This window comes from Telmatherina bonti, assembly GCF_933228915.1.
Source record: "Telmatherina bonti genome assembly, chromosome: 16".
Lineage (NCBI taxonomy): Eukaryota > Metazoa > Chordata > Actinopteri > Atheriniformes > Telmatherinidae > Telmatherina > Telmatherina bonti.
The window spans coordinates 8,985,591-9,001,079 of record NC_136614.1 but is presented as its reverse complement, the minus strand read 5'-3'; the positions used below and the strand labels follow the sequence as shown (position 1 = coordinate 9,001,079).

The window sequence follows — 15,489 nt, the reverse complement described above, 5'->3', positions numbered from 1 at the left end:
GAATGTGCCCTGCTATTTATATGCAGGGTGTGGCTATCAGGTATGTGCTGCTGGAGGGGGAGGAGGGGAGCCGGGAGAAGAAGCAAAATATAAGAAATTAACAACTCCATTTGGGTCTGAACGTTTGGATTGGTCTTTTTTACAGATTTACAGTAAACTGAGGGGTCTAACTATATTTCTTATTGTTCATGATTACAGAATGTATAGACTACTATCAGGACGAGGAACCGCTTCATCCAGAGTAAAAAAAAAAAAAGTCTCTGAGCAAGATTACCTACCCCAGCTTTAATGGTTGCACTTTCTCAGACCTACTGCATGACTTAATGGTAAAAACTGTGCTTCAAACTGGTATAGACAATTTGACACCTGTCTTCTGCCCCCTGGTGGACACATTTTAGCACTACACTAATTCCGACATATGGCATTGTAATAAATTGTACATATATGCTAATTATTTCTAATTTTTTTTCTTACATTTTGGTAAAACACCAAACACAGTCGAGTTCAGTATTACAGAGTTGAGATAAAAATAACATTTCTGACTGTTATGTCTTGACTCAGACCTTGTAAGGTTAAAAATCACAAGGCAACGTGACTCCAGCCTGATAAATACTGAAACTACTAAATGATGGATGTTACACTGACTGTGTATAAATGATCAAGCAGAAATCATTAAGTATTCATTCATAAGAATCCTGGATGCTGATCAGCATCAGGTCAGCCTGGATCAGCTGGTCCTTCGTCTCAGTGACGAGATGCAGCGATCAATGGGGCCTGATTACAGATGCAAATGTAGTCTGAGGTCAGTGCGGAGAGACGAAGGTTATTGATCAGACTGAAAAGGAGGGCCGCAGACCAAACGCATGAAGATGATGAGGTTAAATGCAGCTGGACAGGTGAGGAAGAGGAGGATGATAACTTGTTGGAAAGTTTTTGTGTAATCTGCTGAAGAAGCCAAAACCAAGTGATGGAAATGAAACGCTCATCTCGTCTCAGAGTTATGATGACCGCAGTGGAAACCTTCAATGGAACGCGTCCTCTGCAGCAGAACTCGTGTCCTTCAGTCTCACTTCCGTTGACAATCTCGTCTCTGAGATTGTTGTCGCAGTCGTGACTTCTAGCAGCATCGTAAATAATTCATAAACCTCTGTGTGGATCTGTCACCTGGACCGACGCCGGTGACGCGTCCTCGCGCTGTGACCGCTGCGGTGTCGGTGCACAATCTGCTCAGTAACCTGCTGAGTGCCAACAACACAAGCTGACGCCTGACAGACAGAGCTGAGGGCTAAAAGTCTCAAACTTTCACTGAACATCAGGTTCAACTGGATCAATGTCATCGATTGGCTGATCTGGTGGTCCTGCAGAAAAGTTATTTTTGGGTGGTGATGTGATGATGGTACCTTCATCATCGCTCCTCTCAACAGCCTGACTGCAGCTGTAGGCTGAGACCAAAACAGAAACCTGCCCGTTCTGCAACAACAACCCAGAGATGTCTCAGCATCCTCCATCGTCCACAAAGCTGACACTTCAAAGGAAAACTGAGCTGATGAAGCAGGTCGAGGCCTTCAGGCGGGACGTCTCTGTTCGGACAAATATCATGTTTTTCATGCATCTCCGTGTCTGCAGAGATGAGCAGCTGCACCATCACATGATCACGTGACCTGCACCGTGATGCACTGATGGCGAAATAAACCAAACTGAACATTTCTGAACCAAACAGTGACAGAAATAACTAAATAAAAGTTACGCCATTACATCATCACAGCCGTTCTGACTGATCCAGTCAGAGATGAACAGTTCAAACCAAACTGGATCACTTGTTTCTTCTGAGCTCTTCATGCTTCCCTTCAGGTTTCCAAAGTTATCGACACCAATAAAAACTGGTCTAAACCAGCCATCAGTGAAGTCCAGTTAATCATGTTGAACTTTATGAATAGTTTCTTTGTTTACATGTTCAAGTGTCTCGTTTGAAACAGTTTTTGGCATCATATGAGGAGAGGAACAGTTTTTGTCATCTAGTTCTGTGTTAACCTTAATGACAGGTCACATGACCAATCAGCTGTGCAGAATAAACATGAAATCTCCAGAACTTCCACAGAGTTCCACATGTTCCCCTGATGTGTCCTTCAGAATTAAAGCCAATTCTATGATGTGAATATGAAGAGCTAACTCCAGGAAGACAAATTTTCACAAGCGGGGGGGAGCTTTGATGAGCAAATCATCCGGCCAATCCGATGCAAGCACTGACTAGGATCGTACCATTGTGTAAAAGAAGAAGGCAGCAGATTGTAAGTGTCATGGTTCAGACCAGAAAGTCTCAGACGGAGCTGAATTATCGGAATAAATGACAAGTTCATCAGGAAAAAAAATATTCAGATTTATGTCTTACATTGTTTGTTCAGTTCTTTTAAAGGTTTGATTAATATAATTAATAGTAATTATTTTTATTTAAATGCATAAAAAATTGTGCTTTTATGAAAACACTAAAAAACTGGCAAATCAGAATACTAAAAGCTTTCATGATGGCTGCACAAGGCTGAAATTGAGTGAAGAGTCGTTTAGGAGTTGACTCTTCTAAAGGAAGCGAACTAAAAGAGACGAATCTTTGAAAGGAAACAAACTTCCCTTTGTTAATTCTGAGATGAGCTTCCAGTGATGATGCTGCAGTCCAGTTACCTCTGAATCTGCTCCTATCAGCGTCAGGAGTCGTATAACCAGCTAACCAAGCTGTAAATTACATTTATCTGTAAAAGCAAAGCTGTGAACGCTGATGGAGACTGAACTGTGACACTAAAATATAATACAGACTAAAAAAATCTGCCAAATAAAGCTGAACTGAGGTCCATGTTTACGTGTTTTATAATCTGATTTGTTAAATTCGTCACAAACGTTGGTGTCCGGCTCAATTCTGTCTCACTCCTTCATGTTTCAGTCGTCTCTTAAAGACCTCTCTTCCAACTGCACATCCAATAAAAGACCAGTTAAACTTTAGGTTTCTGCAGAGCTGCTACATCTGATGGGCGGGGCCTGATCTGGTGGGTGGAGATTAGCGAAGAGGCGGAGTCTGCTCAGAGCCTGACCAATAAGAGCACGGTGTCAGGGACGAAGGCGGCTTCGCTGTAGCTAACACTGGAACTAGGAGATGTAAACTATTAATGACAGAAAAAAATAAACAGAATACATTTTTAGTCCACAAAAAAAATCTGAAAATAAAAATCCAACGAATCAAAACGGTTCCGGAAAGTCCGTCTGACTTCCTGCTTTGTTCAGATCAGCACAGCTGCTGTTTCTGTCCTGTCTGAGTCGACCTCCCGCTGGCTCTCTGCGTAATCCTGTTAGCTGGCTGAGCATGCCCCAGTCCCGCGGCTGAACAATGGATCTGCCTGCTTGCCGCTTCCTGTTGCCACGGTAATCCACCATAACCAGGACACAGATCACAGATGAAGTGGGAACTCAGACAAACAGCATCTGATGGGTCGTGGATCCAGCCGCTGTGCTTTCTGCACATCTGTGAAACGGCTGCATGTGTTTCTGACTGGTCCGGTCTGACACCGGTCCAGTCCGATCGGGTCCAGTCTGACTTCTAACAGCAGGAGAACTCCTCTAAGAGTCGGGACTGAAGAGGAAGTTCGGACGCGAGCAGGACCAGGTGCAGTAAGACCGGAGTTAATCAGTTACTGAGTTCCTCTTCCAGAACTTCCTCTGGACCGGACTGGATGCTGCTGCAGAACCTCAGGTCTGGACCGGACCAGATCTGGTTCTGAATGACCTGGGTGATGATCAGAGTAAACAGTGAACACATCATGTGTTTCTCTTCTATCAGAGTTCGCCTTCAGCCGCTGGTCATGTGACCAGTCCGGCCCAGGACGTCCCAGTTAAACCAGAAGCTCACAGCATCGCCACCCAGACCGTCCAGGCTCCGTCTGCCGCAGCCGCCTTCTTCATCAGGTCAGTGAACGCAACACTGCAGTGTTGATGACAAAGAAACTTCTGGGACGATGAATAAAAAAGGTTTCAGGATCGTGTTACGGAGTTCAACGACTTCGTTTACAGAAACATGAAGGAGGAGAAAAAGTTACTGAATCATTTTCTCTATCCAAAGAAAATAAATGCCAAAATGAATGAACAGACTTCTTTTAATTCTCTAAGTTTAAATTATTTCGATTTATTTGATACCAAAATAAAACAATAACAAAGGAAGCATAAAGTCCCATCCTAACTACACCCCCCGTGCTGTTCAGGATGAATAAATCCTACATATAAACTCTGGATTGACCCTGAACAGATGAGAAGTTTCTGGGACGTCTTCCTGGACTTGGGAGGATTCTTAGTTTTGTGTAACCCGTAGTTGGTAAAATGATAATAAGTTACTGGGTAACACTATAACAAATGGTAACAGTGAAATTTCAAATATAATTGATAGTTATGGAACTATGAATTTGGGCTGTTATCAGAAGAAACTAAGGTCGTCTCTAGGAGGTTAAGAGCCAGTAATAACGTACACAAGAAGTTGTTACTGCAAGTACCCGTGTATTTTCTTATTATGAAGTAAAGTGACAAGTGACAATATTTACAATTTGTACAGCCTAGGTCATGACCTTAAGAAAGCAACATGAATAACATTTCAAAAGCGCTTATATAAAATGCATGGAAAGAGTCAACATTAGAAAATAAGTTATCAGTAAGCAACCAATAGTTCATCAACCAAGATCACAAAATCCCCAAATTCCCACCCCAAAGGTCCCAAGGGTCCCAGAGTTTGTAGGCGGGCCTAGGCGAGGCCCAACACAATTGGGGGTGCAGATGGTATAATCCAAGGGGGGAGAAGGCACGATAGTCCGTAGTATAAAGCACAAAGTGCTAAAGTGCTAAAGTTCAACAGTTTATAATTAAACTGCAGCAGGGTGACTGAGCGCAAATGGGGGCAAGGGCATGTGTATCTTAGCTCCTACCGCATGGACAGGAGGATCGTTGAGGAATTCAGCTTCCTGGGCTCGTAGCTCGCCATCAACTGGGTTTAAATTGGAACAAAAGAAAAACCCGGCCAACTCGTAGTGACTATATTAACACGGTCACTCGCTTTGCACGGCTCTGTTCCAGTGACACACACCTGCTGCAGCTTATCCCCATTCAACCCCCATGCCTCGCGACCGCCGGAGCCGGCATGATTAAAAGTACTCAGTCACATGATTCACGTGCATCACGTGGCTACTGAAATCCCGCGGAAGGGCCCAAAATCACGCGAGAAGTCAGCACGGCTCATTTACAGGCAGTGGTGGAATTATAGTTATAAAGAAGGCATTTTATCTGTATGTTATTTACAGGGGTTACATTTGTCTTTTTAAAATCGAAGTAATAAAGTTAGAAACAGAGAAAACATCCAGTTAGCTTGTGGCTACATCCACACTGCTGGTCTTCACGCTGACATGTTTTTTTTTTTTTTTTTTTAAACTGGATTAAGTTTAAAAGAAAAAAAACAGCGTTTCTCATTGTGCTCTGGGGGAAGTTTCCAGTCTAAAGTACCAGTAACAATCTGCCCAGTTACACGGTTTGACTGGACAGACGCATGTTGGAAAGCCTGTTTTCATTTCGTTGTGTCCAGTTTGTTTACATCAGGTGCTTTGCTGCAGCAGCTGTCAGACTGCAAGCCTCTGGACGGGGCGCTCTGGGTTCAGAACTTTGCAAAGAAAACTGTGTTAACACGCAGTAACAGAAGGAATGCTGTTAACGGATCAATGCTGTAACGTGATCCCAACACATTGACGTTCCCAGCAGCCTTTCTGCAATGCCCCGATGTCTTTAGTGTTTTATTTAAAGGAAGATTGAATAGGTTGTAATGTACAGTTACATGTGACCAGGTTTCATTAGAGTCAGTTATACATATGGATGAGTCTGTAGGAAGAGATGGATGCATGTGATGGATGATATGGAGGACTGAAGGAAGAGGGAGGAAACCTGCTCGGTGTAAAAGGATATCTCAAAACTTCCTCTTTTTTTTTGTCTGAATTCAGATGCTAAATGGAAGGATGTGAAAGATTTTCTGACATGTTTGGATGATTTCTGTGAAAAATCGCAGCATTTGTTGAATTATTCCCTCTAATGGAAACAACTTCAAAGTTACTTTGAAGTTTCTGTTTGTATTTTAGAAGATTTGAAGGAAACATTACTGTGAGGAAATTTGGACCTTGGATTTCCAACTCTACTGGTTTCTACTTTCTACAAAAGCTGCTGGAATAAAGATTTTATGTGTCAGAAATCCTCCCTGAGGGAGTGAAAGTTTTCTATAATTTCATCCCTCCATCGTGGTTCAGACTCCGCTGCGAGACGCCGGCTTGGAGCTGAAAGCCCGTTTCGTGCCTCTGGGCTGAATCTAATAAGCAGATTTACTATTTTTATCCTATTGGAGCTGTCTGAGAGGCGGCCCGCAGGATTCAGGGAGTTCTGCTCCATCTCCCTGCATCGTATTCAGAGGCCAAGCTGAATACCTGATGCAGGTGTGTGTGTGTCACAGCGAACAGAAGCAGCGTGTTGTCACAGTCAGAAAAACAAATGAAGCTTTTCTCCTCGGCAGAAGCCGTGACGATCCTGTCAGGAACCCAGATTCTGACCCGCTGCTTGTGTATGAGTCAGGGTTGGTTTGTGAACTGTAGACCTGGACCAGATGGTTAATACCTGACTTTATATTTACTTTATGTGTTTGGGTGGTGGTTACTGTTTTCTGGTGCGCATGTTGGTATTCAGAAGTCTGGTGGGTCTGTTACCATGGCAGACTCGAAGGTTTGTGGGTCGGTCTGAGGAGACTTGGAGGTTTGTGGGTCGGTCTGAGGAGACTTGGAGGTTTGTAGTCGGTCTGAGGAGACTTGGAGGTTTGTAGTCGGTCTGAGGAGACTTGGAGGTTTGTAGTCGGTCTGAGGAGACTTGGAGGTTTGTAGTCGCTCTGAGGAGACTTGGAGGTTTGTAGTCGGTCTGAGGAGACTTGGAGGTTTGTGGGTCGGTCTGAGGAGACTTGGAGGTTTGTGGGTCGGTCTGAGGAGACTTGGAGGTTTGTGGGTCGGTCTGAGGAGACTTGGAGGTTTGTCGGTCGGTCTGAGGAGACTTGGAGGTTTGTAGTCGGTCTGAGGAGACTTGGAGGTTTGTAGTCGCTCTGAGGAGACTTGGAGGTTTGTAGTCGGTCTGAGGAGAGTCTGAGGTTTGTGGGTCGGTCTGAGGAGACTTGGAGGTTTGTGGGTCGGTCTGAGGAGACTTGGAGGTTTGTGGGTCGGTCTGAGGAGACTTGGAGGTTTGTGGGTCGGTCTGAGGAGACTTGGAGGTTTGTGGGTCGGTCTGAGGAGACTTGGAGGTTTGTAGTCGGTCTCAGGAGACTTGGAGGTTTGTAGTCGGTCTGAGGAGACTTGGAGGTTTGTGGGTCGGTCTGAGGAGACTTGGAGGTTTGTAGTCGGTCTGAGGAGACTTGGAGGTTTGTAGTCGCTCTGAGGAGACTTGGAGGTTTGTGGGTCGGTCTGAGGAGAGTCTGAGGTTTGTGGGTCGGTCTGAGGAGACTTGGAGGTTTGTGGGTCGGTCTGAGGAGACTTGGAGGTTTGTAGTCGGTCTGAGGAGACTTGGAGGTTTGTAGTCGGTCTGAGGAGACTTGGAGGTTTGTAGTCGGTCTGAGGAGACTTGGAGGTTTGTAGTCGGTCTGAGGAGACTTGGAGGTTTGTAGTCGGTCTGAGGAGACTTGGAGGTTTGTAGTCGGTCTGAGGAGACTTGGAGGTTTGTAGTCGCTCTGAGGAGACTTGGAGGTTTGTAGTCGGTCTGAGGAGACTTGGAGGTTTGTGGGTCGGTCTGAGGAGACTTGGAGGTTTGTGGGTCGGTCTGAGGAGACTTGGAGGTTTGTGGGTCGGTCTGAGGAGACTTGGAGGTTTGTCGGTCGGTCTGAGGAGACTTGGAGGTTTGTAGTCGGTCTGAGGAGACTTGGAGGTTTGTAGTCGCTCTGAGGAGACTTGGAGGTTTGTAGTCGGTCTGAGGAGAGTCTGAGGTTTGTGGGTCGGTCTGAGGAGACTTGGAGGTTTGTGGGTCGGTCTGAGGAGACTTGGAGGTTTGTGGGTCGGTCTGAGGAGACTTGGAGGTTTGTGGGTCGGTCTGAGGAGACTTGGAGGTTTGTAGTCGGTCTGAGGAGACTTGGAGGTTTGTAGTCGCTCTGAGGAGACTTGGAGGTTTGTAGTCGGTCTGAGGAGAGTCTGAGGTTTGTGGGTCGGTCTGAGGAGACTTGGAGGTTTGTGGGTCGGTCTGAGGAGACTTGGAGGTTTGTGGGTCGGTCTGAGGAGACTTGGAGGTTTGTGGGTCGGTCTGAGGAGACTTGGAGGTTTGTGGGTCGGTCTGAGGAGACTTGGAGGTTTGTGGGTCGGTCTGAGGAGACTTGGAGGTTTGTAGTCGGTCTCAGGAGACTTGGAGGTTTGTAGTCGGTCTGAGGAGACTTGGAGGTTTGTGGGTCGGTCTGAGGAGACTTGGAGGTTTGTAGTCGGTCTGAGGAGACTTGGAGGTTTGTAGTCGCTCTGAGGAGACTTGGAGGTTTGTGGGTCGGTCTGAGGAGAGTCTGAGGTTTGTGGGTCGGTCTGAGGAGACTTGGAGGTTTGTGGGTCGGTCTGAGGAGACTTGGAGGTTTGTAGTCGGTCTGAGGAGACTTGGAGGTTTGTGGGTCGGTCTGAGGAGATTTGGAGGTTTGTGGGTCGGTCTGAGGAGACTTGGAGGTTTGTAGTCGGTCTGAGGAGACTTGGAGGTTTGTGGGTCGGTCTGAGGAGAGTCTGAGGTTTGTGGGTCGGTCTGAGGAGACTTGGAGGTTTGTGGGTCGGTCTGAGAAGACTTGGAGGTTTGTGGGTCGGTCTGAGGAGACTTGGAGGTTTGTAGTCGCTCTGAGGAGACTTGGAGGTTTGTAGTCGGTCTGAGGAGACTTGGAGGTTTGTAGTCGGTCTGAGGAGAGTCTGAGGTTTGTAGTCGCTCTGAGGAGACTTGGAGGTTTGTGGGTCGGTCTGAGGAGACTTGGAGGTTTGTGGGTCGGTCTGAGGAGACTTGGAGGTTTGTAGTCGGTCTGAGGAGACTTGCAGGTTTGTAGTTGGTCTGAGGAGACTTGCAGGTTTGTAGTTGGTCTGAGGAGAGTCTGAGGTTTGTAGTCGCTCTGAGGAGACTCAGGTTTATGTTTCTGCAGGTGAAATATAAAAGACAGTCCTCCAGTCAAGCGACTGACTTGTTGTTTGTCAAAGAGCTGCTCTCTCGACTCCTCCAGCTGCTTTAACACTCAGACTCAGCTGAAACCCTTCAGAGTTCTCAATAACCTGCAGATTTCCCAGCATGCATCTGACAGAGGAAGATGAGGGCAGAGTGGAAGAAGCAGAGTTGCTGTGCTTTCATCTGCAGATCTCTGAAGGCTCGATTAGCCTGCAGCTCCCTGCAGAGCACACACACACACACACACACACACACACACACACACACACACACACACAGCTTCATCTGTTTTCGTCGTGTCGACATGAATCGTCTTATCAGAATCATTCAGAAACTTGATGCTGCATGTCAATGACGGATGTCTTGGTGGTGAGCAGAGTGTTTTCATGCGACGCCTTGTTTGTGTGGAGAAATGACCAGAAGCTGTGAAGTGGACGGGGATGTTTCCTGTTTCTGTTTGAACAGTGTTTCTTTTGGATGTAAATGTTTGGTAGCAGAGTTTCTCCCATCACTTTGGTGTGCTACATGTTTTAAGGACTGCTTCTGCATCTTCCATACTTAGTATGTCATGCAAGTCTGTGATGAAGAGCTAGTGAGTGGTCCTCACACTGAGCCTTGTGATACACCATGATCAGCCGCATAGTAGAGACGCATTAATCAGAAAATGTACCTGAGAAGAGAGGTAGCTGTGGTCATATTTGATTTTTCTGGTTCTCGCTCAGAAACCGATGAAGTTGGTTTCAGATTTCAGTTTTACGGGAGGATCTTTAACAACTTTTAGATGTGAAAAACTGAGTTTATCCGTGTTTGAAGCGGGGAAGCCCAGACTTCCCTCTCCCCAGCCACATTTGCCAACTCTGCGGGGGGGATCCCGAGGCGTTCCCAGGCCAGCTGAGAGATATAATCCCTCCAGCGTGTCCTGGGTCTTCCCCGGGGTCTCCTCCCAGAGGGACGTGCCTGGAACACCTCACCAGGGAGGTCCATGAGGCATCCTGACCAGATGCCCGAGCCACCTCAACTGGTTCCTACTCTGATCTCCTCCCGGATGACCGAGCTCCTCACCCTATCTCTAAGGGAGAGACCGGCCACCCTGCGGAGGAAACTCATTTCAGCCGCCTGTATACGAGATCTCGTTCTTTCGTTCACGACCCACAGCTCATGACCATAGGTGAGGGTAGGAACGTAGATCGACTGGTAAATCGAGAGCTTCGCCTTCTGGCTCAGCTCCTTCTTCACCACGACAGACCGGCGCAGAGTCCGCATTACTGCAGTCGCCGCACCGATCCGTCTGTCGATCTCACACTCCATCCTTCCCTCACTCGTGAACAAGACCCCGAGATATTTAAACTCCTCCACTTGAGGCAGGACCTCATTCCCGACCCGGAGAGGGCAATCCACCCTATTCCGGCTGAGGACCATGGTCTCAGATTTGGAGGTGCTGATTCTCATCCCAGCCGCTTCACACTCGAATCGCTCAAGTGAGAGCTGGAGATCACGACCAGATGAAGCCAGCAGGACCACGTCATCCGCAAAAAGCAGGGACCCAATCCTGAGGCCACCAAGTCGGATCCCCTCAACACCTCGGCTGCGCCTAGAAATTCTGTCCATATAAGTTATGAACAGATTGGTGATAAAGGGCAGCCTTGGCGGAGTCCAACCCTTTACCGGAAACGAATCCAACTTTGTACAAGCTTGTACGAGCTAATTACAGTCGTTTGTCATATTTAGGTTTTAATCACATTCACACTTTGACACCTGTGGCGTCGCCTGCCTTCCGCCTCCTGGTGGACACTTTTGGCACTACACTCATTCTGACATTCTATGATAAATCCCACGTTTATGCAGATTATTATTATTTTATTTTTGTTAAAGGGCCAAAAACAATTTTCAGATTCTTAAAAAAATACGTTTTCTTCCCAGTGTTTCTGTGTTTGAACCTTAAAGGCTTAAACTGGTTAACTTGTCTACTCTAAATGTGTCGTATGTGATGTTTCCTGCAGCTTTTAAACACAGGTTCAGTGCAGTCCATCACATTCGTACATCACTGTGACCATCACATGGTGCCGAGGGGCCCGTACTGGCTTTATTGCCTCGAACAGATCCAGTAGAACCAGTCAAAGCTGGTTCTGGCTGAACCCTCCATCTGAAACAGCAGAGATGTCTCCACAGAGAGGACTTGTCTCCTCTATGGAGGACTTGTCTTCGTCTTCCTTCCTGGTGTCTCAGCTGACGATGGAGCTGAATGTGGGATGAGCTTCGATCTGTAGAGTCTGCGTTTCGTTTGAGGACATTTAACTTTAATCGTTTCATTATCTCCGATGTGCAGAGCTGCTCGACTCTGCAGCAGGAGCCAGAACTAAAACCTGATGAGGTCCTGTGAGGAAGAGCTGCTGAGATGTTTTATTCTGTCTGTTCACCGTGTCCTCTGTGCTCTGTGTAGCATGAACGGCAGCTAATGCATCTCACATCAGAGGAGGCCGTCCTGACTGCCTGCTTTGTCCCTGATAATGGCATCTGAAGCCCGGCAGCTGCAGGGCGCAGAGCAGGAGATCCCTGACCAGCTCCTTTCATCTGGAAAGAAACTCAGGTTGTGTCAGAGCTCGGAGTCTCTGAGGCAACAGACGCCACGTTCTGAATCCAGAAACACTGATTTATGCAGCCAGCTGACGTTCCCCGGAGCTGTGTTTTATTTTCAGCCCAGAAACACAATTCTGAGGGAATTTAGAGACGGCGGTGTCAGCCTGATTGTTAAGCTGGATGGATGCTCAGACATGAGCTCCAGCCGTCAATCATGGCAGGGATGCTGCTGCTTGTCATCTCTGTTTCTGCATTCAGTGCTTCAGAAACAACATCAGCTCCTGCGACGCAGCTGATCGGGATGTGTGGACTCATCGTTTAGGCCTTTAAATGTCTCCCTGCAGGTGTTTATGTGTTTAAAATAAACTCCAGGAGAGGCTGCTCTTCCTGAGGGGATTCAGGAACATGATGTTTAGCAGACGTGTTGCTGCCTGCAGGATCAGACTGTGTTCAGAGCGTGTGTTCAGAGGAAATCAGCGCCAAACAGATGGAGGGAGAAAAAGCAAAATATTGTGGGAGTTTGTTGCATCAACGTCTCGCCGTCTGTCGACGCCAAGCCAGAAATCTTCTGGCGTTTTTCCCTCTGAGCTCCACGTTTCCTCCTGCTGTGGGTTTCTGTTCTGATGCAGCAGTTTTCTGTCTCATTCAGCTTTCTGCTGAGTGTTTCTCACACATCACACACAGCCAGTGTGTCTTCTGCACAGATCGTTCTGAATACTCGTCAAATCACGGCAATGCCATCTCAAGACGCTTTACAGACAGAGAAGAAAACATAATGAAAGCCAATTCATAACAGCCTCTATGAGGAAACCAACAGATTGAGTTGGAGGGTCCACCTCAATCTCCTACCGATACGGGTCCAGTTCTCCTGTCGCTGCTTTTATAAGAGACTCTGAAGACTTTATCTGCAGCCTAAACCACAGAAGAAGAACTTTCAGCCTTTATTTTACTGAAAAAAAAAGAACAAACTGCGATGTTTGCCTGGAAATGAGCAGAATGCTCAGAGGACAACGCCGGGCAAGTCCGGTCCGTGGAAGATTGTCTCCACAGTGGAACTGGGCGATCCGAAACCAAACGGGTCCAGCAGAATGGTTCTGTTGTCCTCCGAACTCGACCAGGTACATTTTTCTGACTTGTTTCCCGCTGTGATGTGGCTGCCGTTGCCACGGTAACCTCGTCTCCTTGATGACGACGTGATGCTGAGTCACCGTGACAACCGACACTGTTGACGTCACAAAGAGTGACTCTAGTGGAGTCGGCGAGGGGTCCGGAAGTCCTGCGAGCGGTTCTGAACCCATCCAACAGAAGGTTCTGTAAACAGAACCTGGAACATCAAACAAGGCTCCTGGTTCCAGTCGCATCACACCGCAGTTCCCTCATCTGGACCCGTCTCCGTGTCAAACACATCGGGTCGTAGATGGTGTGTGTGTGTGTGTGTGTGTGTGTGTGTGTGTGTGTGTGTGTGTGTGTGTGTGTGTGTGTGTGTGTGTGTGTGTGTGTGTGTGTGTGTGTGTGTGTGTATGTGTGAATCTTAAATTGAGCTTCTCACTGAGGAACTCAGGGTCCCTGAAGTGGGTTTCTGGCTCCCGGCCCGGGTTTCTGTGGACATCCTGCCATCAGAGAGTGGCGTGCTGCTCCGGTTCCAGCGGCCCGTCAGAACCCAACCTGGCAGCTGCAGGATGATCAGCCTGCAGGCTCGGGTGTCGGTGAAACACAATCAGAGCTGCTGCTGACTTTCAGAAGTTGCATGAAAGTTACGGAGCAGGTTGGCTGCAGAGACGGGTCGGACCAGAACCTGAACAGCTGATTGGTCCCGCGTGATGACATCATGATGCTGTACCTGTAACAGCTCCATCTGGTCCAGACTGACTGCTTCTCAGTCCTTTTCCTTCCTGGTTGTGGACAGTTGCATGTAACTGGTCTTTGGCTGGTTCTGGAGGAGTTTATGGCCCAGTTTAGGCCTAACTGGTGCAGTTTGAAGCCTTCATTCATCAGGGAGTGTTCTGGTCAGCTGCTGAAGACGCTGTCAGTCCTGATCTAACGTTCAGATGTCGGGGGGAGGTGCAGATGTCGGGGGGAGGTGCAGATGTCGGGGGGAGGTGCAGATGTCGGGGGGAGGTGCAGATGTCGGGGGGGAGGTGCAGATGTCGGGGGGGAGGTGCAGATGTCGGGGGGGAGGTGCAGATGTCGGGGGGAGGTGCAGATGTCGGGGGGGAGGTGCAGATGTCGGGGGGAGGTGCAGATGTCGGGGGGAGGTGCAGATGTCGGGGGGAGGTGCAGATGTCGGGGCGAGGTGCAGATGTCGGGGGGAGGTGCAGATGTTGGGGGGGAGGTGCAGATGTCGGGGGGGAGGTGCAGATGTGGGGGGAGGTGCAGATGTCGGGGCGAGGTGCAGATGTCGGGGGGGAGGTGCAGATGTCGGGGGGAGGTGCAGATGTCGGGGGGAGGTGCAGATGTCGGGGGGGAGGTGCAGATGTCGGGGCGAGGTGCAGATGTCGGGGCGAGGTGCAGATGTCGGGGGGAGGTGCAGATGTCGGGGGGGAGGTGCAGATGTCGGGGGGAGGTGCAGATGTCGGGGGGAGGTGCAGATGTCGGGGGGGAGGTGCAGATGTCGGGGGGAGGTGCAGATGTCGGGGGGGAGGTGCAGATGTCGGGGGGAGGTGCAGATGTCGGGGGGAGGTGCAGATGTCGGGGCGAGGTGCAGATGTCGGGGCGAGGTGCAGATGTCGGGGGGGAGGTGCAGATGTCGGGGGGAGGTGCAGATGTCGGGGGGAGGTGCAGATGTCGGGGCGAGGTGCAGATGTCGGGGGGAGGTGCAGATGTCGGGGCGAGGTGCAGATGTCGGGGGGGAGGTGCAGATGTCGGGGGGAGGTGCAGATGTCGGGGCGAGGTGCAGATGTCGGGGGGAGGTGCAGATGTCGGGGGGAGGTGCAGATGTCGGGGCGAGGTGCAGATGTCGGGGCGAGGTGCAGATGTCGGGGGGAGGTGCAGATGTCGGGGCGAGGTGCAGATGTCGGGGCGAGGTGCAGATGTCGGGGCGAGGTGCAGATGTCGGGGGGGAGGTGCAGATGTCGGGGGGAGGTGCAGATGTCGGGGGGAGGTGCAGATGTCGGGGGGGAGGTGCAGATGTCGGGGGGAGGTGCAGATGTCGGGGGGGAGGTGCAGATGTCGGGGGGAGGTGCAGATGTCGGGGCGAGGTGCAGATGTCGGGGCGAGGTGCAGATGTCGGGGGGGAGGTGCAGATGTCGGGGGGAGGTGCAGATGTCGGGGGGAGGTGCAGATGTCGGGGCGAGGTGCAGATGTCGGGGGGAGGTGCAGATGTCGGGGCGAGGTGCAGATGTCGGGGGGGAGGTGCAGATGTCGGGGGGAGGTGCAGATGTCGGGGCGAGGTGCAGATGTCGAGGGGAGGTGCAGATGTCGGGGGGGAGGTGCAGATGTCGGGGGGAGGTGCAGATGTCGGGGCGAGGTGCAGATGTCGGGGCGAGGTGCAGATGTCGGGGGGAGGTGCAGATGTCGGGGCGAGGTGCAGATGTCGGGGGGAGGTGCAGATGTCGGGGCGAGGTGCAGATGTCGGGGCGAGGTGCAGATGTCGGGGGGAGGTGCAGATGTCGGGGCGAGGTGCAGATGTCGGGGGGGAGGTGCAGATGTCGGGGGGAGGTGCAGATGTCGGGGGGAGGTGCAGATGTCGGGGCGAGGTGCAGATGTCGGGGC

The 15,489-nt window shown here is 49.6% G+C and overlaps 1 protein-coding gene across 1 annotated transcript in view; it reads left to right on the top strand.

The window, feature by feature from the left end:
• kif26aa (kinesin family member 26Aa) overlaps positions 1–15,489 on the top strand; it is a gene marked incomplete at both ends in the record, with an annotated part of 75,734 nt that overhangs the window by 14,730 nt on the left and 45,515 nt on the right. The window contains one exon of the mRNA XM_079255689.1: positions 3,824–3,948. Within this exon, the coding sequence (XP_079111815.1) occupies positions 3,824–3,948 (125 nt within the window). The remainder of the gene's footprint in view (positions 1–3,823; positions 3,949–15,489) is intronic.